Source organism: Pteropus medius, unplaced genomic scaffold (genome assembly GCF_902729225.1).
Source record: "Pteropus medius unplaced genomic scaffold, Ma_sr-lr_union100, whole genome shotgun sequence".
Lineage (NCBI taxonomy): Eukaryota > Metazoa > Chordata > Mammalia > Chiroptera > Pteropodidae > Pteropus > Pteropus medius.
Genome location: NW_024355109.1, coordinates 816,773 through 843,802, shown reverse-complemented (window position 1 = coordinate 843,802; position 27,030 = coordinate 816,773). Strand labels below are relative to the sequence as shown.

The 27,030-nt window shown below is 42.7% G+C and overlaps 1 protein-coding gene, 1 long non-coding RNA gene and 1 pseudogene across 7 annotated transcripts in view; 1 reads left to right on the top strand and 2 right to left on the bottom strand.

The window, feature by feature from the left end:
* Positions 1-27,030, bottom strand: part of RIPOR2 (RHO family interacting cell polarization regulator 2) — a 173,264-nt gene that overhangs the window by 80,651 nt on the left and 65,583 nt on the right. The window contains exon 1 of one of the 6 annotated variants that reach the window (XM_039857148.1): positions 20,623-20,792. The exons of 2 other annotated variants lie outside the window; for them this stretch is intronic. In XM_039857148.1, coding sequence (XP_039713082.1) covers positions 20,623-20,683 — 61 coding nt within the window. In that variant the 5' untranslated portion in view covers positions 20,684-20,792. Of the gene's footprint in view, positions 1-2,461; positions 2,681-20,622; positions 20,793-27,030 lie in introns of those variants that run through there. 3 more of the 6 variants (XM_039857152.1, XM_039857146.1, XM_039857150.1) reach the window with 3 other exon arrangements.
* On the top strand, positions 2,756-24,902 carry LOC120598363 (uncharacterized). The gene is made up of 3 exons (XR_005651583.1): positions 2,756-2,993; positions 5,642-5,744; positions 24,847-24,902. It is a non-coding gene; the product is annotated as an uncharacterized LOC120598363 (long non-coding RNA).
* LOC120598415 (uncharacterized) lies at positions 13,651-13,769 on the bottom strand (annotated as a pseudogene).

Below are 27,030 nucleotides of genomic sequence, written 5' to 3'. Positions count from 1 at the left end.
AAGGAAACATTATTTGTCCCATGGGACCACTTAATATGAAATGTGCAAGCTGCACTGCTTACTCCACAACTGCCTTTGTCTGTATTTCTTGACACCGAGAAGTGAGCCAATATCTGTGAATTAAGCCAATATGTAAGAGAAGTGACTTGGTTACATTTAGAAGTGGGCATGTGGTTGGTATCACAGCTGGCTGTGGGGTTTTACCACAGGAGGTATGTTTCTATTTAGTGACCTCGGATTAAGGGGAGGACACCAGGCGGTCATCAGCAGGGCTCCAAGTCAATGGATGTCACTACTAAAGAGAATTTCGATGTGAGTTTACCTATAGATATAAATACCATATCTATAGATATAAATACTATCTCCTTCTCAGCCTCCTTGGTTTTTCCAGGTCACCCTTGAAAGGGAATGAATGGGTCCCTTTTCTGCTAGAAATAATTTTACTTTGCAGTCAACAGAAGGAAGAAGAGCCATTTCTGGAACTTGTGTTCGGGTACTCAGAATTCTATGCAAGTCCCTAGTGCATGCTTTCAATTTTATTAAAAAATACTCGCTCCAGTTTGGTGTTTCTTTATATTTATGCTGAAGATAAAATATTCAGAGCAAAATCTCACATTGGAGTGTCAGAGGAAGAGAGAAGCGACATCAACTGGGGTCTTTTGAAAATCAACATATGTGGCATGTTTTCACTAAACAGTCTCCAGTGTTCAGGTTTTCAGATGTTTGGGTGCAACAGACTTTTGGACAGACAAATGTATCACCTTCCTGGGGGAGAGCTATGACTTGGCGGGATCTCCACTAGATCCCAACTGAAGGGGGAGCCAGGCCAGGAGGCTGACCCTGAGGTCTGGGCTGGGAGGAAGTGGTTAAGGGAGGGAGGCCCATTTCCGTTGCCTCCTGTTACTCTGAGTAGACACACCCCCACATTTGTTCCTAAAGAAGGACTCTAGCTACTGGCCACTTCCTAATTAACCGCTGGAGAATAGCCTGAGGATGCGGGTTCTTGGAACGCTCCAGTTCACACCCTGCTCCAGTGATGAACACAGTTGGATGGAAACACAATGGTGGGTGTTAGTGGGCAAACTCGGAGGCTGGTCCTGAAAGGCTGGAGGTGGGAGGGAAGAGGGGTAGGAATACTGGGGTGGGGTGGAAAGGAGAGGAACATTCTCAGAGCCAGATCAACCTGATAGAAAAAAATAAAGAGAAATGACTGTGTGTCAGATAACAAAGGAGTGAATGCTCACACCAGATGCCCAGTTTCACAGACAGGGCCAAGTACAATTTCTTTAGGAATGAGCCATGTGCATGGATATGAGCATGCTAGAAGTGGGGAGCAGGGAAGAAAGATGACCCCAACGTTTTCTAAGATAATCCTGACTGTTCTGTTCCCCCAACCAAAAGCTTATACATTTCCATTCCCTCACTCCAGTAACGCTGTAGGGATCTCCAGGGTAAGAACCTGTGATGCTGCCAATCTCCTGTCTGTACCTCCCCCTTCCCCGCAACACAATTAGCCTGGTTTTCTCACTTGCTCTCCTGCTCCTGAGGGAGCTGTCACTTCACACCAGGGACCTGCACAGCCTTCTGCCGCCTTAACACCTGAATAGCTTCCCCCAATCTAATGTCGAAGAGCACCCACTCCCTTATAAAATGAGTCTCGCTCTCTGCTCCCCACTGCCCTGGGGGAGGGGAGAGGAGGTTGTGGTCTCGCAGGGATAGAATTGCAGCTGCTTCCTCTCTCCAGACCCCTCCCCAGCCACGGAAACTCCCGCGGTGGTGCTCCCGTCCTCAGGTGCATCACTCCTCCCCCACCTTTCCAGACACAGGTCAGCATCGGTGCAACACATTCTCCTTGCCCCTCATCCAAATTCTCGTCCTCCCCACCCCCACCTCCAATTTGGGATTCAGACACGTGGGGAAGAGGCTGGTTCATGGCCAAGCTCAGTCTCGGTTAAGACCAGGAGCCCGCTATCCCAGCGCTGAGTCCAGCTCCCCACAGGCACGGAGAGTAAGGGAGGTCATTCAATGGCAGCCGGCCCCCCAGGACCCCGGCCCTAGGTCGCTTGTGTATCCACTCCCAAGGCACTGATCTAGGGGTCCTGCCCGTCCCCAGCCCGAGTATTGTCCCGAGCTCCTCACCATTGTCTCGGCGGGTCTCCTCACTCTCTGGGGCACCTCAGTTCTCCCCAGTCCCCCTACTCTCCCGGGCACCCTCAGATCTGCCCAGTCCTCCCACTTTCCCGGGCACGTCAGTTCTGTCTGAAAAAGTGCGCGCGCCCCTTCCTCTCGGCAACTTCGCGTCTCCCGGGTGGGGTCAGACACCCGAGCCCCCGCGGCGCGGGAAGCCCAGGACGCCCCAGTCCCCGCAGCTTCCAACGTGCAGCGAACGCTCGCCACGCAGACCTGCCGGGTTGTGAGCAAAATCAGGAGCAAAAAGGAAGGCATAAAACGGTGCACGTACCTAAAGACGATCGCTCTTCGTCATGACAGGGACACTTGGGGCTCTGGCGTGTAAGAGCCTCTGACCCAGTGCAGTGCCCGCACCTTCGGCTTCGCAAACAGCCCGAGCTCGCCCTCGGGGTACAGGGTCGGAGGGCCGCCGGGGCAGTTGGGTCCTCGCGCGCGGGCTCCAGCGCCAGCTGCGCGCGGTGAAGGTGCGGCGCAGCACCAAGCCGGCGCGCGGGGAGCGGGGAGCGGGGAGCGTGCGCGCGCGGGGGCGGGGAGCGCGCGGGCGGAGGCGTCACGGTGCGGGGCGGGCCGCGCCGCCTGACAGCTGCTGGAGCCCCGCTCACAAGGCTACGCTCGGTGTCCGCCTGCGGCTGCTCGTGGGCGCCCGTCTCCCACGCACTGGCCGGGGTCGCAGCCTTGGAGTCGTCAGGGGAACATGCGCCAGGGAGAGCGCCCTGCAGGAGAGGGCAGGGACCCCGGCAGCCAAGGAGAGGCCCTTTCAGCTGACCTTCTGGGATCTGGAATAGAGGCTGTGCATGGAAGCGGTGCGCGGGGCGGCAGCGGAGGAGTGTGTGTGGTCTGTGGTGTGTGTGCTGTGTGTGCGAGCGAACGCGGTGTGTGTGTGGCGGGGGGGAGGGAGTCGGTTGCCCAGGGAAAGCCTTTCTGGGGAGTCTGGGTGGGCAGAGAGATCGCATCCTGATGGGGAGAAACAGTTGCTTTTATTTATTTTGTTTTGGTGCATTCGAACTACACATAAAGATTTCCTTTAGGAAAACGTGGACCTGTCTGACAGACAAAAACATTCCATAGGAAGAGTCTTTTGGAGTAGAAATGGTATGAGACTGGTGTCTATAAGGACCTAGAAACAAAGTCCTTAAACAGAGGTCCCTGTGCTTCAGTTTCCTTGTCTGTGAAGCCACCACAATGACTATATTGGGTGTTTAGAATGCGTTAAATAAAATGATACTGCAAGGGTACCTCCTCCCCAGCAACTGGGATTCGGTGAATTTGGGAGAGAATCAGTGAGCTTAGACACTGACCGAAAGGGAACAAACATCCTAGGATGTCAACATGGGAAACACCCGCATCCAGTGGCGACAAGAAGACTGCATCCTCGGGCCTGGAGTATGAGCGGCTACAACCAGAGCCTAATCAAGCCTGTCACAACCCACCTAAGGATGCAGGAGCACAGTGTGCTCCACGTGCTGGTCACCGTGTCTCCGCCTTAGACTGCCAGGAGCAGCCTAAGCACTGAGGGCCTTGACAATCTGAGCCCTTCATCACAGCTGAGTTGTTCCAGACACCCAGCTCCCTCTGCCCTTCTCCCAACTTACAAAATAGTTTCTGACAGCACTCAGTGTCCCTTCAGAGGAGAGAATGTATTGACTACATGATAGGAACATTCCAGTCTGTCCGGCAAATTCTCCTTTCTATGTTTTCAATATTAGTATTCTGGTCAATAGATGCATCATCCCTGGTGAGTTCAGTTGACATGAGCCAACCCTTACGATGCTGAACACTACAGTTTATTAACTACTTATAGCCTATATTCTGGAGCAGATACTTTACAAACATTGTATCATTTGTTCCTGACTATAAAACTGCAATAGGCATCATTACTCCCATTTCATGGATAGAAAAATGAGATTCAAGAGTTAACGTGACTGTCCAAGGTGACACCATTTAATCAACTTTAGGTACACGTGCAAAAACTGGGTTTTGGCACCCGCTAAACACGGGCCATGGTGGCCCTGCTATACTATCATAGATCTTTACTGTTCTCTGTAGTAGTCTGGACCCAAGTTCATCCCTGTTGTATTCTCATGGATACTTGACAGTTGAGCCAGGCTTTGCAGTATTTCTTTACCTTCTTTCTCACTTCTTTTTACCTGTGGAATAGTCCATAACACCCACCTTCCAACTCCACCACCTTTCTGATAAGAAATGAGACTGTTGTAATTGTCATTCAAAACTTAAGAGAGGGAAGAGGCAGAGGATGAAAAGAAGCAATACAGATGGCATGAGGTGCTTTATAGACACTACTTCACTTAAGCCTTTTCTATTACTGCCTGCATTTGAAAGATAAGAAAACTGATGATCTGAGAGACTGGGTAAGTAACTTGCTCTTGATCACAAAGGTGAAGCTGTTATTCAAAGTCAGAGCTGGTTTAAAAATTTAATGCTCTTTTTACTATAGTACTTTCCACTCCATACCCCAATTTCCTCTTTTGGGTATCTTGCTGAGGGTTGAGTGTAAATGTGGGCGGAAGGGTATGTACATACTGAACTAGAGGCCAGGGGACCAAGAGACACATGGAGTGGATGCTGCCTTTAGATTTCACTTGAGGTTGCTTCGCTCTGCATTCTAGCTTTGGGACTGAAGCTCTGAGAGGGAACGAATAGGGTACAGTAACCTGCATCCCCCTGACCTACTTTCTCCCTTGGGAAGGGAGCATAGCCTGCGGAACATGGAAGGTGAAGGCCCATTACAAGGCCCACTTTTCTTGCTGGATTGGAAGCTCCTGATGATGAGACCTGTCTTGGGTGACTTGTAGGCCCATAGTTCCTAGCACAGACTCTTCCTAGAAATCAGGTGCATGCATAAGGGCAGCACAGCTCTACACAACCAGGACAAATCTTTATTGGATTATCTGATCCCAATCTCAGAGAAGTTAAGCGATGTGCCCAAGGTTATATAACCAAATAAAGAGTCTGCACCAGAACCAAGGTCTCCTGGTGCTTAGTCCAAAGGTCTTCATGCTGCCTCTCAAATCCCTTCCCTTGCTGTATTCACTGAAGTCCTCATTCTTGGGTGGTTAATTTCTCCCTGTCTCCACCCTCTTGGTTAGAATGCTATTTACTTCCTACTGGGTCTATTGCTGAAGTAGGAGTATTCTATCTCAAAACTTCAGTGATCAAACATTCAGAGATTTCTTGCCCGAGCCCTTGTAATCTCATCCAGGGAAACAGTGAAGCCCAGAGTTTGTCAGGCACTAGGGATGGGGATATTACAGAAAACTCTGCTAGTGAGAAACTTCACTCTTTCACGCCATTGGAAAGATATGGTTTTTCCAAAGGAGAAACAGTTTAACACAAGTGTCTCCCCACTCCTGCTCATGTGTTAATCTTAACTGAAAACACCCCTAGATACAAATGAGAGCTATTATTTCAACACGCTATTATTTCAACTCAGGTGCCAGGCAATCTGCTAAGGGAAGAAGATTCAGAGGTAAACATGAGAGTCATGGAACCCATCTTGTGGAGCCTGGCAGTGAGGATGGCTGTAAATAACTGAGGTGGGTGTTATGAAAGAGAAAGTCCTATGGGTGCTATGGGAACTGTGATTATTTTTGCTACATAAAACAGGGTGATTGAACTTCAGTAGCACTGAACATGGTTTCTTTCCACAACTGAATTTTATCTTGCTCTTCTCTCATGGGCATTTTCAAAGCCAGTTTTGCGTTAGGGATCAGAATTGGCCATTCCAGCCTGATTGTTCTTTGCGCCATTGATCAATCCTAGTAAATACACAATTCATCAGAAGAAAGCAGGCGAGCATCCAGGATGCAACCAATTTAGTGCCCTGATATACAGCTTCAGATATATTTCATAAAGCATTCAGAATATACCTAAAGACTCATAATGAAATGAAGTTGATGCTCTAATTGGAAGATCCTCGAGATTTGGATTCAGCAACCCTTATCCATTTATATTTCTACATATTCTTTCTTCCTATGGTGCTGGTGCATTCTAGCTGTTACTCCTGGTCTAGTTGACTAGTCCTGAAGAGAGGTAGCCAGGTAATCTCTCTTCATAACTATGATACTTAATATCCATGTGGATAGCATATCTAACACCTCGATTTTGAATCCTTCTCTACTTTTATGACCTTTCTCTATAGATATTGGCCACCCCAAAGCAGGGCCAAATCATGGCTTGGAATGTTGCCCGTTCTAAGACTCTCCAACTCCTTTCTCATACTATTGCTCTTCACCCTTCACCTGCTCACATCTACTAATTATTTGCTGCTCTGAGCAATCTCTATTTCTTGTTATTTTTAATTTCATCATTTATGAAGTGCATGAAGAATCATTCTGGGAAGGAGTTTAAAACAGATTTTCAAGTCACCCTCCTTTCCAGTCTAAATCAGTCTAAAGAGCACACGGATAGTTCTGGGGCAGTTGTATCTGACCACACTTTGGGAGACACTGGTCTGGATAAGGGCCAAACAGGTGTCCAGCCACCCTTGGTGGTGAGGTTCCAAAAGCCTTTGCAGCTGCACCCCACCACTCTGCAATGCTGGCCTTAAGCTCGTCCTACTGTGCTTTTTTCCGGGAAACAACCCTGGAAAGGGCCTTGGACTTGGATTTGAGCTATTTGGGTTCAATTTTGCTTCTGCCCATAGAAAACTTAGGCCTGTCTGATCTCAGAAGCTAAGCAGGATCAGGCCTGGTTAGTACCTGGATGGTAGACTACTTAGGAAGACTGGGTGCTGGAGGCATAAAAGAAAAGAAAAAGGAAAAAAAGAAAACTCAGGGCAAATCCCGACCTTTGCGATCTCAGTGTTCACTTCTGTCAAATGAAGGATTTGGACAGTTTGATCACTGAACTTCCTTTTGGCTCTCACACTTGACAATTCCTGCTTCTACCTTTTTGCTCGGGGCTTTTCAACTGTCTGGAAAGTCTCTGCTGAGAATTGTCCATCACTTTTTCTCCTACTTCTGATGTTTGTCTTTAAAAATCCTCCCTGGCCTATAAAGCCCTGTTCAAATGCTACCTCCTTCGTGACACCTTCCTCGACCCTCCTGTAAGCACTGTGTCCTCTGAATATAGACCCAATCTCGTACCTTCCTTCTCTCATAGCTCTTTGGTGCTTCTCCTCATTAGTTTATAAGTTCCTTGATGTTGGGAGCTACGCTTAATGCAGTATTTTAACCTCTATAATAATGAGTGTAGAGGATAGTTAATAAATATTGACTAGATGAGGAATGAGAGTATAAATGCCCCTACTGGCTTCTGTCACCTTTTCTCCTGGAAAAAGAGCATAACAAGCCTGCATTTACTGCCATCACCTACAGGAGTATGTTCTCACCTGACCAATGTCAGCTAGGTCTTGCTTAGGGCTTTCTGAACCGATGGGAGCAAGACCCCATTTTCCTTTGTCTGGTACCGATGACAAGGTCCTCCAGGGAGTGGCCATTTCAGGCTGTTGTTTCTCTACCATTGTCACATTTATCTGCTTGTACAATGGGAAACTTGTGTGGCCAGTACCCTTCACATTTTAGTCTGTCCCAAGAATGAATGAACCCCACTCCACCCCAACTCTAGCTTCTGCACCAAGTGACGTGGAGGCGCATGGCTAGAAGATAGTCAGCAAAATGTTCAGCGCTGATGGGAAATAAAATATGGCCTAAATGTAGCAAACAATTCCCTTCTATCCAGAAATGTGATTTGAATTTCTCATACATCATTATTAAATCACATGTAGAGATCATTTTTTGCAATAATATAATTTAGAACAGCAGTTTCCAACTTTTTGGTCTCCAGACCCCATTACACAATAACATAATCTTGACTGGCCATTTTATATTTTATATGTTTTTACATATAAACATGTTTATGTATATATGTATATGTATGTGTATATGTATATGTATGTGTGTATATATATATATATATGTATGTGTTATATATATAAAAAAATATAATCTAGACTAAACTCCTTTATATTTTAAAAATCATTGAGGACCTTGGGTACCTCCTGCAAGAATACTGGGAAACCTCAGGGGTCCTCAGAGCACATTCCTAAAGCTCTTAACCTCTTAAGGCTGAAAGTAAACAGTATACATTTAATTCAATAAATATTATCACACAAAGATATTATAATAAATATAAAATAATTTAAAATGAATGTAGAAGTGATGAGAAACTATCAATATATGTGTAAACTATGCTAGGTACTTGATATGGAGGCTTTTTTTTAAGGTTCTAAATTGATTTTCCCTTTATGACAAATCTCTTCCCTTCTCTCTCATTAGCAGAGGAAACATAAAATGTTTATGTTATGTTCTCTGAGCTGATTTATGTTCTCTGTAATGTTCTCTGAGCTGATTTATTCATATTGTGTCCCCAGGCACAACGTGGTCCCTGGCTTGCAGGATACCCATGTTGCCCCTTCCTGTCCACTCGCCACCTTTCTCTCTCCTACTGTCTGCCCTGGGGACTCCCCTGTTGGGACCACATCAAAAGTTGCCCTGACCTGTGGTGTTCATCTGGGTTTGGCCAATGGGGAGCCCCAATCAGAGACAGGAAAAAGGAAAGAAGTGAGGTGATTAATTAATCCCCTGGCTCCTCCCTGTGAGGTTACATTCGGCTATCTGTCCTTTCATGGGAGCTGACTGCTCCCCTCCAGGCTCCCTCTCTACGCAACTCTCCTTGCAGTTTCTAGCAGCCTCTTCCTCTCCCATCTGTTGGACCCAGCAATGGCGCTGGGCCTACTATGCCCTCTGGCTCCCCACGTACCACTTGCACCTTTGTAAGTCATTTCTTTGTAAATAAACCTTCCTTGAATTATTCTAATTTGAAGGAGCCATCAGGTTTCTGATGGTGCTCTGACTGGTACACATTAATAATTGCCTATTGGTTTTTGAAAAAATTTTAAATATCTGCTTTTATCCAGTTATTCATACTTTTTAAATATTTTTCTTTAGGTAACTCCTTTAATTATTTTCATTACCTTTTAATTTCAAGCCAGAGCTGTTGTTGTACAGAATCTGTTTAATTCCTTTCTTTCTTACTGCCCCCAACTATGTAAAAATCTTTCCAAAAGATGTTCCCTCCCTAATTCAGAAAGTCAAGGCCATTACTACAGAAGGTGATTTTGAGAGGAATTTCAGGCCCAGAAGCCGTATTACTTAAAACTTTGTGGCTGGCTGTTAATCTTCACAGTCTTCACAAACATTATTTTGGAGTCATTCACATCTGAAATAGGTCTCAGTGAGGTTAAATGAGCTGTCACTATTATTCAAGCAAAGCTAGAGAGAGCTACAGAGAACATCAAGGCAGCTTGAAACACCGGGAAAAAATTCTGAGGCCGTAACTGAGATTCCTTCTGCCTGTTCTCTCTGTTGTTCTGCTTCAGCCCTTGGATTCCTGCTTCTGGGCTATGAATCCAGCTGCATGTTTAGAAAGCTAGTGCCTCCTCTGTGACGCCTGGAAACTATTAGATATCTTTGCTGGCTTCAGGGTCTAGTGCCTCTTTGCTTCCTATATCAACCTTTCACAGTCTGCACTCTCTACCCCCAACCTATGTTTTATGTGAAGTCGGTAGACTGGATACTAGATCATCCCTGTGGGCCGCACAGTTTCACTCTAAAGAGGTGAAAGTGGAAACCTGACCCTACCCACAGCCTGGTCAGCTCACAAAGCCCTCTGGTAGCAGGAGCCGGGCTCTGTTTCCCCTCTTCCCTTTTCTACTCACAGTCCTTCTCCCCAGCGGCTCTGGATGGGAGCTATGAGAAAGGGACAGAGAGTTGTCACCCTCCATAATTAGCCAGACAGGCAGGGCTGCAATATCACCACGTGACAGTGCTCTTGCACCTAATACATTATTCATGCTCCCCCCAAGTCATCCGTTGTCATGTTCAAAATAGGTTATTCACACTGAGGCTGCTGGAGGTGAAAATTTCACAGCAATGGCAACAAATGCAAGTGCTTTGTTTAAGCAAATCTCCAAAGAGAGTGGCCTCTCCAAGCAATCCCATTAAATATCTTTCACTGAATCTCCATTATGTTTTCATAGCAGCAGCAGGAAGAGGCTGTGAAAGCTGTCTGCTACCAGCATCAGGGCTGAAGGACAGATGGCCTTATCTGTTTCACTGACCCTCCCTCAGAGAACCTCAAGGGGCTACTTGAGGAAGATAAACTGAACATCTGCGCTCAAATATTCTCTGTACCCAAGACAGTTGCCAAGTCAGAATGAGGATATCACCACTGGGCACTGGCCTTTCTGAGAAGGGCCTCTCAGTCCGGGGTGCGGCATTCAAAAAGGAATTCAAGTTCAATAGCTGGAGGCCGCGTGCCCTTGTGTTTTAGATCCTAATTCACAGACACGTAGACTCTTCGCCACTTAGAGTACACAAGCCTTCTCGATGGCACTAACATCCAACTCAAGTGCCTAGTAGAATGCAAATATTTGACTGGCTGTTTCAGTGTTTCGAGAGTTACTGGCATGTTAATATGTTCTTTTAATGGTTTTGAGGATACAAAAGACTATCTTACAGGAGGAAGAACAATTTTCCCTAGGATTAGAATGAAGAGAGGTGATTGAACACATCACTTGGGGGATCTAAGTTAAAATATGAACAAATGTGCTGACTGCTAGCTCTTGACTCTTGAGTGCATCTGTGAGTGAGGGAGGCCGATACATCTCCCCACGGACGAGAAAAAAGAGATGGAGTTTAGCAAAGGTATTGACCCCTTGCCTACGTTCTGTGAGGACTAAAAACCTCTTCAGGTTTCTTCCAGCTGAGAGGCTATGGATGTACAGCCTTGGAGCAAAAGAGCAAGACATACAAGCATTTTAACTTGGTGAGCACAGCACCAAAGACGGGAAGCCACATGAAGATGGAGAGCTCGTGGATGCATTTCCACAATTATCATGCTTATCATAATAGTGCTCCCAAAGATATCAAGCTCTCTCCTTCAAATACTCATCTCTAAGAAGCTTGCCCAGATTATCCAACCCTCCCCTCTGATCTTTTCTTTCATCTCCCTTCAGTGCTTCTGAGAAGTTTGCACTGCATTCGTGAACTCCTGGCTTGATGGAACAGCCCATATAGGTTATATAGCCCAATCCCTATAAGCCGGAGATATATCTCTAGATAATTTTCCCTTATGTATATGGTGCTTTATCGTCAACATTTCAACAGGTACTTCCTGAGTGCCCACTATTCAGGTTACTTGGAGTAGGACTTCATGAAGTCATCCACTATTTATGGCTGCACTACAGACTTAACTATACCAAGGTGGACTCCTGTTTCCCCACAGCTGTGGTACTTCTCCCTGTCCCAAACCGCCTCCTCCAGCAGCCTTCCTCATCTCAGCGAAGAACAGCATCACCCTTCCTGATGCTCAGGCCAAGTCTCTGGAGTCTTGGCCTCAGTGACTCTTTGCCCCTCACCTCAAGAATCTAATCAGTGTCAAGTCTGGTGACGTCTCCACCAGTACTGGATTATTGCAGTACTGTCCTATCTGGCCTCCCTGCTTTTGCCCTTTATGCTCCATCTTTATTTCCAAGACAACAGTCAGAATGATCCTTTGGAAAAGCAAGTCAGATGATGTCACTTTGCTCAACACCCACCAGTGCTCCCATAGAACAAACATTTAAATCCTTACAACAGCCTGTAAGGCTTTACAAGCTCTGGAACCCCAGAAACCTCTCAGAGCTCATCTTCTACAGCTCTCTGCTGTGCTGACATTGTGCTGCTCTCACACTGGCCTTTTCGCTTTTTCTGGAACATTCTCCTGCAGACATCCAGGTCAGACCTGCAGCTCCTTGAAGCCTCTGGGCATTTAACAGTAAAGCCTTCCCTGACCACTGTGCTCTATCATCTCACCCTGCACTTAATTTTTCTCTTTAACACTTTTCTATCTGACACATCACACTTTTACTTGTTTGGCTACTGTCTGTCTCCTTCCACTGCAATATAACTTCACAAGGGCTAGAGCTTTGTTATTTCACTGCTGATCCCAAGAGCTGAACAGAACTGAATATAGTCAATAATATTGTAGTTACTATGTATGCTGTCACATGGATACTGGATTTATCAGGGTGATCACTTTATAAGTTATATTAATGTCTAATCACTATGTTATACACATGAAGCTAATATAATATTGTATGCCAACTGTAATTGAAAAATAAAAAAATTTTAAATACAAAATAAAACATATGAAAAATAAAAGAACTCTGTAAAGTGGTGCTGGGGGAAGCAGTAACTATTGTGTGTTTACTGCAAGTATTTACCCAGAAAGTTGGTTTTGTATACTGTTAAAAATCCTGTTAAAGATCTTATTCTGTTCCTCCAGCATTCCTGACCAAGGTAAGGGGATTCTTTCCAACAGCAAACTGCCATAACGTATGTTATTCTTTAATAGTTAATGAATTTTCAGAGGGAGACCAGATTGGTGAAAGCAATAAAACATGGGTAGGAAATAACATACTTATTCTGTGCCAAGCAATGGGGTTATGCTGAGACCTGCCTTGGTCACATGATAGAGATCACATTTGTTAATTCATGAGCCAATTGTACCTCTATGTTCTCAGGAAAGCATTTGAAATGAGCAGTCTCAATAGCTGTGCTCTTATCAGCTTGTGTCTTTGTTAATCACAGGGCAGGAGCAGAAAGGGGGGAATTGTATAGACTTGGGAGGCTGGGACAGCTGAGAAAATCCCAGTTAAATAATAGCTGACATTTATAGAGTAAGCCCTTAATGGTTTTCCATTATCTCATTATCTCCTTTAACTTTATAGTAACTTTTCTGAGGAGGTGACCACCATCATCATTTTCATCATGTCACCATCACCATCCTCACTATCAGCACTGTTATTATCACCACCGCCACCACCACCATCACCATCATCTTCATCACATCACCATCACCAACACCCTATCGTTATCACCATCACCACCACCACTACCACTCCATTCTCATAAGCATCACCATAATTGTCATCATCTCCATGTAGAAGATGGAAAGTGAATCTTCTGAAAAGTTAGGTAACTTGCCTAAAGTCAAATTACTAATAAGTTGAACTAGGTCTTTTGAGTCCAAAATTTTTTGTTCTTTCTACTATGCCACCTTCTCTCAGTTTGGAAGTCTGAATGGTAAAAATCAAAGATTTAAAAACAACAGAAGCTTTAGAATTTTTGTATACAAAGTGCTTAGTATAGTACTGTGGCCAGATGAGGGTTTGGCCCTTCGTCAGATGCTGTTTGCACAGCAAGCATATATTTTTTTACTCAGATAGTAGAGTGCAGATCATTCAAAATAGCATCATTTTCTGAAAAAGCTTTTTATCATGCTTTATTTTAAGATTTAATTTAAAAAAAAATTTTTTTTTAGGCGAGGCAGCCCTTGGTTGACCTCACAGATTGCAAGGACCTTGTCAGCTTACAATCCCTTATTTTTTATTTTTTACGCCTATAGCACCTGGTCTTCCTAGGTGGTCTCCCATCTAAGTACTAACCAGGCCTGACCCTGCTTAGCTTCCGAGATCAGACAGTATCAGGCTTATAAAGAGTGGCATGGCTGTAGACTATATTAAGATTTAAATTTCGAATTTATTTTTTAGTTTTTAGAGATGCTAATGGAGATTAATAGGAGATTGAGGCATACCCCACCCCAAAGATATCCTTGGTACCCCACAGCCTATAAACCAGATGTTGAAGGAGAAAACTTCGTTTTTTTCTAACATTGCAGTCATGTAATTTATCCAAAAGTGGTTAATAGCGCCTTCCACAAATCATTCCTGCACATTTGATTCTTTGACATATTGTTCTTCAAATACCATTTTATCAATTCATTGTGCTGTTATAAATAGGAAGAAAAATCCCACCATAAAAAATGTTTTCATATCTACTCCCTCTCAGAGTATCTTAAATGCTGATTTATAGAGGAAAAAAATAATTATATTCAACTGCTCAGCCAGCTGACTCCGTTTGTGATCTGAAAGTCTAGTTATCTTCTCCATGTTTCTTCGCTCATTCTTACACTGAAAGGACAGTTTTAGACTGAAGTCAAGAGGGAGAAGGGACCAGCTGGTCTTCCCCCTTGCTGTTTGAATTGTATGATATATATTTAAACATTTAACTCCCAATGATCCAAAAACTTAGAGGGAACAATCGTAGTGAAAAGATGGCCCCATAACTTCATCATTTTCCAGAAGGTAGCAATTTGTTCTTTCTCTTTATTTGATTTAGAAACGATTATTTCCTAGAGTTAAACTGCATAATACAGCAGATAAATACCCTCAAGATCTTTCTTATGTTTATTAGGTTACCTGTTAATGAAAATCTTTACAAATCTTGACACACTGCTTTCTCTCTCCCTCAGTTGGGAAAACAAACACCTCACCCCTCCAAAAGTTCACATTTTCCTCACTTGTACATTTTAAGGCCCAAAATTTTTACTTTGTATCTATCATTGTAAGTTGAAGCATGAAAAAACATAAAATATAGAAAGTCCACATGTGAAAGAATGATGATCATATAAATTATTAATTTGCTTTTTGGAGTAAAACTGGTTGTTATACCTGCCTTTTGATTGTCTTACCAGCATAGGTCAAAATCTTTCTCTTAAAAATACCTAAAAACAATTAAGTAGATTGTTCTTTTATTCCTGAAGAGAAATTCTAGATGACTGATGAAATATGCTCTCTCTACACAACACAAAGTGAAGTGGTTTTTCAGCTTAAACAACCTGGCTTGGCTATTGACAAGAATCAAACATTTCAGATTCTGGACAAACCTTCCTTCATTTTGGATGTACTTATGCTATAGAATCATCAGCTAGTCAGCTGGGCACATCCACATTCCAACCCTCCCCGCCACTCCGATATTAGCCCCCAGTACAGCTGGGAACACACTGAATGTTGAGAAAGTAAACGAATGTTCAGTATCCCACTAGCGTCTGCATTTATGGTTTCACTTTCTTCTTTCTATTTTTACTTGCTAATTAGTACTAGTCACTATTGTTTTATTCCTTTCTAACTCTTCTCTGCCTTTCTTCTGGTACTTGAAATAGTCATTTCAATTTGACTCAGCTAATACCTTTTCCTTCTTTAAAATCTCTTCTGAAATCAACTGCATTGTAAACATCTTTGTTAAACATCACAGCTGTTTGGCAAATAATTAATAGGCAAAATTTAGCCATCCAAAAATAAATGAGAAGTTGAATAAGCTGACACTTGCTAAGCACAATAGAACATGTGAGGTGTGGTTAACTGAATAAATCATATCTCCTTAAATGAATATGTTGACTTGAGTAAGTGAAATGACTTCTATCAAGGAGGAAAGGCAATACTTCAAATTTCTTTCTCTGTTTTGGTCATAACAACTACCTATTTCTTTTTCTGTAAAAAAATTGTTTTGCCCCACATACAGTGGATATGTATTTACTTTTACTTTTCAACTCAAGTCCTATAGAAAACATACTCAAGTATGTCACATACCATTCCTAAAAAGACTTTGCTGGCTGTTCATAGACATATTAAATAAACATTTTAAATTATTTATTTGTAATATTGAGCCCCTTTTGGCTTTGGCCTGATCTAAATAGGTCACTGTGAGGTCACCAGAGGCCATAAATCTGGGTGGATTGGTGGCTAAGAGCCCACATAGCTTTAGTGCAATGTGCTATTTTAGTTTGTGTCCCTGAAATGACACCATCTCTTTGGCACCAGCCAAAGAAGGCTTCCTAGGCATGTATGGGAAGCGACTGTTTCGCAGTAATCCAAGGCAGAGGTCACACAGGCATGAATTACTGTGTGTGTGGCGGGGGAGGGGGCGGGGGAGGGTCTGTGTCTCTCAGACCCTGTGATGAAGAAAGCAGAGAAAATGATTCCCAATCAAAGCATTTATCCAGGAGTCCAGGGGGTAGAAATTGATCTAAGCAACTTTGGCAAACTGTGAAAGCAGAGTAGTCAACTCTTTTCAATCCAGGAACCAGGGTAGCCTCTTGCTGCTTCTAGTCTAATTTTGTTACTTGGGTCCACTTGAGACCCCAGATATGGATGTTTTTGAGAAAAGTTCAACATAGATAAATAACAATTTTTATATCCATATGATGTAAAATGTAGCATAATCAAGCAAGAAGCTCCATCTTTCTCTAGCCAAAGTGCACACACTTTTAATACTTTTTCCAGAGGATATGACTTAATCAGTCTGAACTTTCAGGATTTATTGCTTTTATATATAAGCTTAATTTAATCTTATCCTTCTTTCTTTCTTTTTTCTTTTAATTTTGGCAAGGGCAAATGCAATTCAGAAAACAACATCAAATTATACCAGACTACAACAGATTGCATAATTGTTTACCTATTTTTAAAAAACCTACCTTGGCCTCATAAACAGTCTACACAGAAAGACAGAAAGTGGGCATCTACTTTACTTACAATTCTTTTTTTTTTTTTTTTTGATAAATCTTGCAATTGCTCTCTCTGAGTTGAAATTCCCTTTGAAAAAGAAAAATTGCTAATTTACTTGGCTTGGGGAAAGGAGAGGGTTTTGGTTCAGAGTGAGTAGCATTTTTTCCAAACACCTGTTGGTCTCTTTAAGAGCAACAAGCAGCTGACGATTGAGGGGACTTCTTTTTGCCAGTTCATTTCATCTGCGAGAGTTCTCCTTTGAGAAGGTTGAAACGACTTTCCTAGACACAGTGATCCAGGGTAGAAGACGTGTTCTCATGCTAGACTGTACTACAGCTCGGGAGAACATTCAAAGATCTGGTAAAGCTGTGCAGTTTCCTGTGGTCTTGCTAGAAGAGAGATCTTAAAAGGCATGTGAATGTCCGGGGGGTATATGAGACTGTGAACTTGGGGTGTTTTAATAATTTTAATCATTGCACATGACAACAGATTACTGAACAGTCCTGAAAATGGAGGCAGCGAGGACATATGGTTCTAAGGGAAGAAGTAATTGCAGCTTTAATCTCTTAGGCCAAGGAGTAATTTTGGCCTCCAGACTAACAACTGACCACCACCTGGGGAACCGTTTCTTCTCACACAGGAATTCTGTTCTGTTCTTAATAGCTGACCAAGGGCTTTTTTTCTTTTTTCTATTATTATTATCATCATCATAATTATTATAATTATCATTACTATTATTATCCATCCAGCTATTTCAACAAACAGATACCAGACTAGCTGTCAAGAAGGCATATGACAAAACAGATGAAAGCTCTTTAATTTGATAAGTTTGAAACAACAATGGGAAAGGAGCCTCTAATTCTAGCTTACTGTTTTTTCAAGACCTTGGTAATCAAATCAATCATTTCCCTGAGAAAGAATAAAGTGTACCTAATAGTAACCATTTTCTAACCGACATGATGATGTTGGTGTTGTTTGGAAAGCAAACCTGAGGGAGGGGTGGTGGCAGGTGGTGGTGGTGGTGGTGGTGGTGGTGGTGGTGGTGGTGGTGGTGGTGTGTGTGTGTGTGTGTGTGTGTTCACATGTGAGAGGGGGCAGGGGAGGAAGGCAGGGAGGGAGGAGGCGTAAATATTGGGGTTTCTGGTGGGTAAATGGATGACTGAATGCTGGCTCTCCCTCTCTCTCTAACCATATACAACTCTCTCCTACAACAAAAGCAAAGTTACGCAGCAATCCTTTTTCATTCTGTGAACCTTAACATTTTCTTTAACCGCAGAAAACAATAGCTGAAGCAAACAGGATCTCAGAAGGCAGTTAAAAATTATGTTGTGAGCATGACTCATTTGGTTCCTCCCCAGAGCTTTATGTGGTCCATAAATCTAAATGTATTTATTTTTACTTCTAACCAAATGGACCTAAATTCTAAATCTGTTCCTTTAGGTGAAAATGGTCCTTTAAGAATGTGTCCATTGCAAGGAAATATGGTTGCCTTAGAAACAAGCTCCTGGGCATTTTCCTTCCTTTATGTTAAAGGAAACTCACTGTACCAAAAGCTTTCAGCTTTTTAGGCATATGCTAAATGAGCTGAAAGCATGGATGACACCTAGAGCGAGCATTAATTCCTCTAGGTAGACGCAATCACTGTGCAGAAAGGATTAAGTAAGAATGCTGGAGGTTGAACAATGAGATTTTAGAGAATGTATACTCAAGCCTCTTGTTTTCAGTGATGAAGCCCAAAGAGGTTGAATGACTGTGCGAGATCCTACAGCCATGTAACAGCTGGTTCGAGGCTACGGTCCAGGCTGCTAACTTCTCCAGGGCTGTTTCCACCCCATTAGACCTCTGAAAAGTTGTTTCTGAACTGAAGCTTTATAAATAAGTCCTAGTTTGAATATACTAGGTTAACTAGACATGAAAAAACTGTGCTGAATCTCCGTTATACTTCACTTTCCAACCTATTCTATAAAACCATTTTTGTGACTACATAATAGGAATTAATATTTGTTGAGGGCTTACCATGTTCAAGGTAAAGCACTTTCCCTGTAACAACATTTAATCCACATGCTTCCCTGTGAGATTTGGACTCCATTTTATAGGTGAGTAAACTGAGGCACAGAGAGGTTAAGTAACCTGCTCAAAGTCACAGAGTGAATTAAACGGCAAAGCCTAGGCAGTACAACGCCAGACATGAAACTCTTGACTGCCACCCCACACAGAGCTTGCCTAGAATGAAGCACCCCTGGACAAGCTTTCATATGAACCGTCAAACGTAAGCCACGACTCTGAAAACCTAATACAAAAACAGGGATGTTGGATGTACAAGGATTCTCTAATTTTTGAAGATTAAGATAATCAGTCCGGAAAGAATACATCACGTCACATGTGAAGTGCAATGCAAATTATTAGGAATCTATTATGAAGTTAATCTGTACAACCCATCAGGTCTTGCTGTCCCATGTCACCACTGAGGAAACTCAGGTTTAGTTTAGCAAGTTAAATAACTTGCTTAAGTGCTTAGGTAGTACGAAGCAAAATGAGAATTTGAATTTGAATCTTGTCTGTCTCCCAACTTGACTCTTCACCATGCCTGCTGAAGTTGAAACAATCACCATAATACTCATCATGAATGCTCAGGACACCCAGGCTCAACAAGTCTACTCAGTTGTGGTCTGACCTCTGCAGGGTGGGGCGCACACAATCCATAATGCGAGCATCATCAGTTTATAGGTGGCGCTCTTTAGCACCCTCGCCAGAATTAAAAGAGAAAAACCCCTCTGGGGAAGGAAATGTGGCTTGGGCATTTTGGAGGCCCTAGTTGTGAACATTTTTTAAGTCAAGAAGGGAGTAAATATCTAAATATTTTTAACCAGAGAAAACACCTTCAAGCAGAAGTAGAAGCAGAACAACAGAGCTAAGTCAAACTTCAGGTGGTTCTAAATACCCGTCATCGGAGTAAAGCAACAGACTGAGAATTTCGCAAACAGCAATGAAGCCCAAGTAGATTGTCTTCAAACTGATTTAAATTGTGATAAAAACCCAAATTATGGTTTTAAATATTTCTAAAGCTAGAACAAAGTAGTAGAAAGACAGATATCAAAATGTTAAAAGTAGTTTCATCCTAGAAGATTAGATTGCAAGAAGTCTTATAATGCTATACTCTTCAAATTTTCTTCAATGAACTTGTATTACTTGGGTAATCTCCCCAAATTTACTAGTTCTCCTTAAAAATTATTTGATAGAGTTTAAAAAAAAATTACTAGATACAGCTTCTTATGGAAAACAACTGAATTATGAGGTAGGTCCCTGAGTCCAGATTACTGTTTATTCAGACAGTTTCAAATTCTAAAAAAACTCTTGCTGTGGGCCAATTTCATAGGCAGCATTTGAAGGAGACAGATGTAGATTACTAGATTAGCCATTTAAAACTGCAACCCTTAGAGCCAGTTTTCACTCTACCGGTCTACCTGTGGAAGAGCAGTGAACTAAGAAGGAAAACCAGGTGGTGCTGGTGGGCGTCAGAAGCTAGCTCAGCCGCAGCACTCCCACCTGGGGGAAAAGGAAAAGAGAGAGGCAGGGAGAGCTGGGGTCTGAGGAGGAGTGAGAGAGATGTAAAGGGGGAGACATGGGCACTATAGATCAAAGTAATAGGTTTCCGTGGGGGACCACTCCGACCCATCTGTCCATTTGCTACCCTAGCAACCCTCCTGTGCGCGTCCCTTACGGTGCTAGACAATAACACAGAAGAGGAATAAGGAAAGATTTAGTACTATATTCTAACCTAAACTCAACCTTTATTTAGTCATGACAAAAAAAAAAAAAAAAAAGTATATGGGGGAACCATTCCACTCCCTTGACCCTCTCTCTGCCTTATATTCCTTGGGTGCCTAGATTGAGATCTGCCACCACCATTTCATCCAAAATGCATCCAAAGTCCTCAAGTCATTGCCCCAAACTGGCAAAAGTTTCCAGTAGTGTCAGCGCTTAACAAAGCAGAACAGAATGGCTCCTGCCAGAAACGTGTTTACCTTCACCAAAAACATCATCCTCTTCATCGACCAAGAGCTCCTTGGGGTCCAGAGACTGCATCTTGGGTAGGGCAGGCGCCGTGCGGCAGTGGCAGCGGCTTCCAGTTGCAGCCCGGGCCAGCCCAGAAGCAGCCCCTGCGGTCCCAGCTGCTACACTGCCCCCAGGGCGGTTTCCTTCCCCGGTTGCCTAAACCCTGGGGAGGGCAGCTTCCGCCTCTGCCCTGAGAAGGCAGCTTCATTCATATGAATGGGCTTCAGGAGCCTTTTGAATTGTGCATTCCAGGTGGGATTGTTCTCACCACTGAGAAGGAATTTTTCTGGAAGGGGGCTGCAGATCTGGTGGGATCCAAACAGATATCGCTCAAAGGCTGAGTGCAATGAATTGTTTTAAAGTTACAACTTTCAAATTATTTTAAAGAGGAAAGTGGGCTTTTAGCTTTCTTATGAATCTGAACACAATGGGTCGTGTCGAAAGAGGGGGGCCGTTCACATTTCTCCTATCTTGGTTTAGCTTCAGTGACAGTTCATCTGAAAGAACGGCAAGCCGCTCTGCTAACCCAGTGTCAGCACTGGGAGAGACAGAGCTTTCATTTCACTCAGTCATAGTTACCTTTTTCCCTTAAAGCCTCTTGCATTTGAGGATTAGAAACTTGACAACACTTAAACCAAATTTAACACACATCTAGGCTCTTACTGGCTCAGTTAAATCTATGGCCAATAAATAGATAACTAATTTGGCTCAAATAACTTCCATTTCACAACATTTACTCAGTTGGATTCTTCAGACTTCATCACGAGAGGAGAAAGCTGCAAACATAATTCAACAGGCAGAGGAAGGAGTAGCCACTGAGTTTCCGTGAGTACTTGGGCGGGCGTCGCTGTACCCAGCTGCCCCAGGTGTGCTGAGCTCTGCATGGCTGTTGAAACACAAATCTCCGAGTAATGCTGCAGCTTCGTTTGGAGGTTTCCCGGCGCTCTCTGTTGTGTTGTAGACCTCTCAGGCAGCCGGGAGCTCGGAAAACGCAAGTGGAGATGGTGGTAGGGAGCCGTTGACCCAAGATGTTTACTTCTGGTGACTTTATTTACTGAGTAGGTTTTAAAAAATATATGTTAATATGTTTTAAACATATTTTCTTTATTTTTTAGAGCAGGTTTAGGTTCACAGCAAAATTGAGTGGAAGGTGCAGAGGTTTCGCATATACCCCCAACCCCCACACAGGCAGAGCCTCCCCCGTTAGCAGCATCCCCGTCAGAGTGGCACATCTGTTACAACCGATAAACCTACATTACACGTCATTATCACCCAGAGTCCATACTTTAACTTAAGGTTCACTCTTGGTGTTGTACACTCTATGTGTTTTGACAACTATATGATGACACGTATCTACTATTATAGTATCATAAAAAGTAGTTTTAATGCCCTAAAAATCCTGTTCTCTGCCTATTCATCTGACCCCAAACCCCTGGCAACCACTGATCTTATTGTCTCCATAGTTTTGCCTTTTCTAGAATGTCATATATTTGGAATTATAGAGAAGGTAGACTTTTCAGATTAGCATCTTTCACTTAGTAATATGTATTTATGGTTCCAGCATGTCTTTTCATGACTTGAAAACTAGTTCCTTTTTAAAGCTGAATAACATTCCATTGTTTGGATGTACACAGTTTATTTATCCATTCTCCTACTGAAGGACATCTGAGTTGCTTCCAAGTTTTGGCAATTACAAATAAAGCTGCCATAAACATCTGTGTGCAATTTTTTGTGTGACATAAGTTTTCAACTCCTTTGGGCCAATACCAAGCAGCACAGTTGCTAGGTCGTGTCCTAGGAGTATGTTAGGTTTTGTAAGAAACCACCAAGCTGTCTTTCAAAGTACCATTTTGCATTCCCACCAGCAATGATAGAGAGTTCCTGTTGCTCCACATCCTTGCCAGCATTTAGTGTTGTCAGTGTTCTGGATTTTGGACATTCCAATAGGTTTATGGTGGTGTCTCATTGTATTAGCGAGAGCTTTCCAAGAGCCTCCTGGTTCTACTCTCTAAGCTAAGAACCTGTCCCCTCCTCCTTTACCTGCACCCTAGAATCTACACCTGCTTCTTCCAGGGGAGAGTATGAAAAAAGGGCCTGGAGAAGTCCAACCATGGGAAAGTACCACCCCAGAGGCATTCCAGTCATTCAGTCATGAAGAGCTACCTGAGCCCCAGCAGTGTCCCTCCTGTTCTGGCCTCTGTGGGGTTCCAGAGAGTGTGCAGCCCGGGGCCTGCTGGAACCTCCAGTCCCCCTCAGCCATGGCTGCAACCATCTTTAGGGGGCAGAGTTTGGAAACATGGGGGTGTTTTGGGTTGCACGACTGGGAGTATTAGTGGTGTTTTAATGTCTTGGACTCCTCCCTGCAACTCATGTGACAATGGCTCAAGAGGAAGAACTGTTCAGCCCCAAGTGCCAATAGTGCCCCTCACCTACTTGAGAAATTCTGGGAGTCTTCCCCTAGATCTCCTTTGCTTCTCTCTTTCTGACTCTCCCCCCATGCACTCAAGTGGTATTTCAAAATTTACACTGAACTATGTAAATTAAATTCATTAAAATGGGCCTGAATTGTAAGATGGTGCAGCCACTATGGACTACAGTAGAGAGGTTCTTCAAAATTGAAAATAGAACTACCACATTATCCAGCAATCCCACTTCTGGGCACATATCCAAAAGAATTTTTAAAAAGATTTTTAATTGATACTTGCAATGTCTTGTTCATTGCAGCATTATCCACAGTAATCAAGATGTGGAAGCAATCCAAATGTTCACAATGGATGAATGAATAAAGAAAAGGTGGTGTATATATACAATGGAATATTAATCAGTCTTAAAAAAGAAAGAAATCCTGTCATATGCTATAACATGGGTGAGCCTTGAAGACATTGTGCTAAATGAAATAAGCCAATCACAAAAAGACAAATACTGTAGGATTCCCTTTATATAACGTATCTAAAGTAGTCAAACACATAGAAACAGAAAGCGGAAAGGTGGTTGTGGGGGGCTGAGAGTTGTTCAGTGGGCATAGAGTTTCAGTCAGGCAAGATAAAGTTCTAGAGATCAGCTGTTCAACAATGTGCATATAGTTAACAATACCATACTGTATAGACTTAAAAATTAAGAGCTTAAATTTATGTTATGTGTTTTTTATCATATACAAAAAAAATGGGCCAAATGTAGGAAGTCCAGATGTGGACTGGAGTGCATATGCTGTGGCTGGGATGAGAGGACGGTGTCAGTTTTAGTCATTACTGCGTTCTCACTTATTGTCCTGTGTCCTTGATCTTCACAACCCCATGAGATGGATGCTATTATCTCATTTTATAGATGAAACAATGGACTCTGAGGGATTAAATAACTTTTCTGACAGCACATAGCTAGTGAGTGGCAGATTGGACCTAACGCCAGAGCTCAGACCATTGCTTCTCATCGAACTGGTTTATGGAGCTACTGCAGGTCATCTGGGTCACCGCAGCATCCCAGTGGCTCTTGCGGATGTGCAGCCCTTTCATTCTTCCCCATGTCAGAACCATCAGGTTACCATATTAATCCTGAGGTCCCCAGCCACTTCACTTCAGCAAATTAGTATAATCTTTCTAGGACTATTTCCTTATCTTTAAATGGAAAAAAATACATATATCTTTTAGTTATGGGTTGAATTGTTGAATTTCCAATTCATATGTTGAAGTCCTAACCCCCAGCACCTCAAAATGTGGCCTAATTTGGAAATAAGGTGATGGCAGATATAACTGCTTAAGATGAGATCATACTTGGGTCCAGCATGCCCCTAATCCAATGTGACTTGTACTTATAAATAGGGAAGATTTGGACACATGGAGAATACCATGTGAAGATGAAGACAGAGATCTAGGAGCCAAGGAATGCCAAAGACTGCCAGCAAGCCACCATAAAGAGGAGAGGCTGGAACAGATCCCCTTTCACTGACTCAGAAGGAACTAACCCTGCTGACACCTTGGTCTTGGACTTCTAGCCTCTAGAACTGTGAGACAATACATTTCAGTTATTTAAGCCATCTAGTTTTGGAGTACTTTGTCATGGCAGCTCTAGCAAACTAATACACTTTCTCCTCTGGCTTGCTCTGAGGATTAAATAGGATACTTTATGTAAAGGAATTGACACAGTGCATGGCTCACTGTATATACCAAGTTGTAATTATCTAACCTAATCTCTTATAGGGCAGCTTGGGCCATTTCTCTGATTGAAGCCTCAGTGGGGACAGAGAATGAGCAGTCACCATGTTCTGTAAAAAATCTCAATAACTCTTGGTAAGTCCCTTAGTCTTCTCTTCTCTAACCTAGATATTCTAAAAACATAGCTAACAATCTCAAATGGCAAATCACAAGTGCCACCGAGAATGAACGTTTTAAAAGCAGGGATATAAAACACATGGCCCTTGCTCTCCAAAGTTCACCATCACCTTAGAGAGATAAGGCACATATATGCACAATGTGTGAGCTAAGAAGGAAAATTAATGAACTACAAGTGAATGCATCAATATGGAAAAATTTTAAAAACATAATATTGACTAAAAATGTGTCCTAAAATATAAATAGTGTGATTCTAATTTTATAAATGCCAAAAATAAGCAAAATGAAAAAATATATAAGCAACAGCTAACACTTACATAGTGCCAGGCATAGTTCTAAGTGCCTCGATTCACTTAATTCTCATAGCAACGCTATGAGTGAGATAGGTATAATTATGACCTCCATTTTGGTTTAAGGCCTAAGGGGTAAAATGACTCACTCAAGATCATGCATCCAATAAGTGGCAGAGCTGACATTTGACTTAAGCCTCAGAGTCTACATTCAATTACTGTTACACTGTCTCTCATATATGTAAAGCATAAAGGGATCCTGAGCTATTTGCAGCTCCCCCACTGTAGGTATTCCAAGACTCTCTTCATGTGGCTTATTTGTCCTTTCAACTTGGGAACTAAATCTCACCTTTAAGGCCTTGATCTAAGGGCTACCACCTCCATGAAGCCTTTTTGATATCCCCAGGTAGAAATACTTGCCCTTCTCCCTTGATGCACTTGTTTATTTATGTATTTATTTCATCTCTGTCCTTCTCAAGGGCGGGGACCATTTCTTCTTAAACTTTGTATCTCTAGTCACCTAGGATAGTACCAGGAAGAAAGTCCTTAATCAACGCACGTTTTTTAAACGAGTAAGTAATGACTAAATGAATAGCTGAAAACTCTAGTGTGAATCGAATATGAGAGAGCACGAATTCTTAAGAATTAGTCCTAGAATTTATATGGCGATCTGTTTTCTATAGAATTTGTAGGAACAAAGCTTTCCTTTATTCTTTCAATCTTTAACTTCGGCCTGCAAATTAAACTGACAAAAGACAACTTAACAGGAGAAAAGGTATACAAATTTTATTAACATTTTTATATGCATGGGAGCTTCACAGAAAAGAAGTGAAAATCCCAAAGAAGTTGTTAGATTCAGGGGCTATATACCATTTTAACAAAAAGTGGTAAATTGTGGGGAAGTGACTAGATGAAGGTGAACAGAGGTTTGGGCTCCTAAGGGTGGTAAATAGTAGGAAGGTAACCAGGAAATGTAGGATAGATAAAGGTTGTTTAATAAGATTTGTTATGCAGCCTCATCTTCTCCATGTGTTGTCTCCAGGGATAAAAGTGGTTTTCAGTGATGAAGAGTCAATCTCCTCTTCCTGGTATAGGAGAGGAGAGCACCTGTGCAAAAGGAAATTTATACCCTGCTTTTAGGCAGAAAAGGAGAGAACAAACAGTTCTCCTATGTCTCCTGTTCCTCAGCTGCCTTCAGCTAAAAATAATCCTAATATCAATGTAGCATATTTTGGGGTAGAGTATGCTGACCCTCTTCAAATCCACACAAGAAAAGATAGACTAAAGCTGGGGAAATTCAGTTCTGGGAGCAAGGCAAGTGAATGAGGTGATGTTAAGGAGTATAGGCTATAAAGAGTAGTTTGACTAAGCAGTAAGAGGTGAGTCTGCATCAATGATCAAAGGACGTTGCTTTTTCAGTGACAAAGGCAAACAGCTCTGATAATTGGATTTGGGGAAGAGAACAAAAGTAAGGATTAACCAGTAAGAGATAACTATTTTGATCAAAGGCTGATTTGTGACAATCTGGGCTTATTATCAACAGAACTTCAAGATCAAAAACACAGGAACATAGCAAAGCTTTTATACTGTAGACAGTTGATACCCACTTTGTGCTGTACCAGGTGTGCAAATTTTAGACATGCAAGGCCTAGTCCTTGCTTTGAGAAATCTTATTCATCCATTCCTGTGTTCATTCATTCATTCATTCATCCATCCATCCATCTTTCCATTTGAAAAATAATAAAGAAAGCCTACTATATTT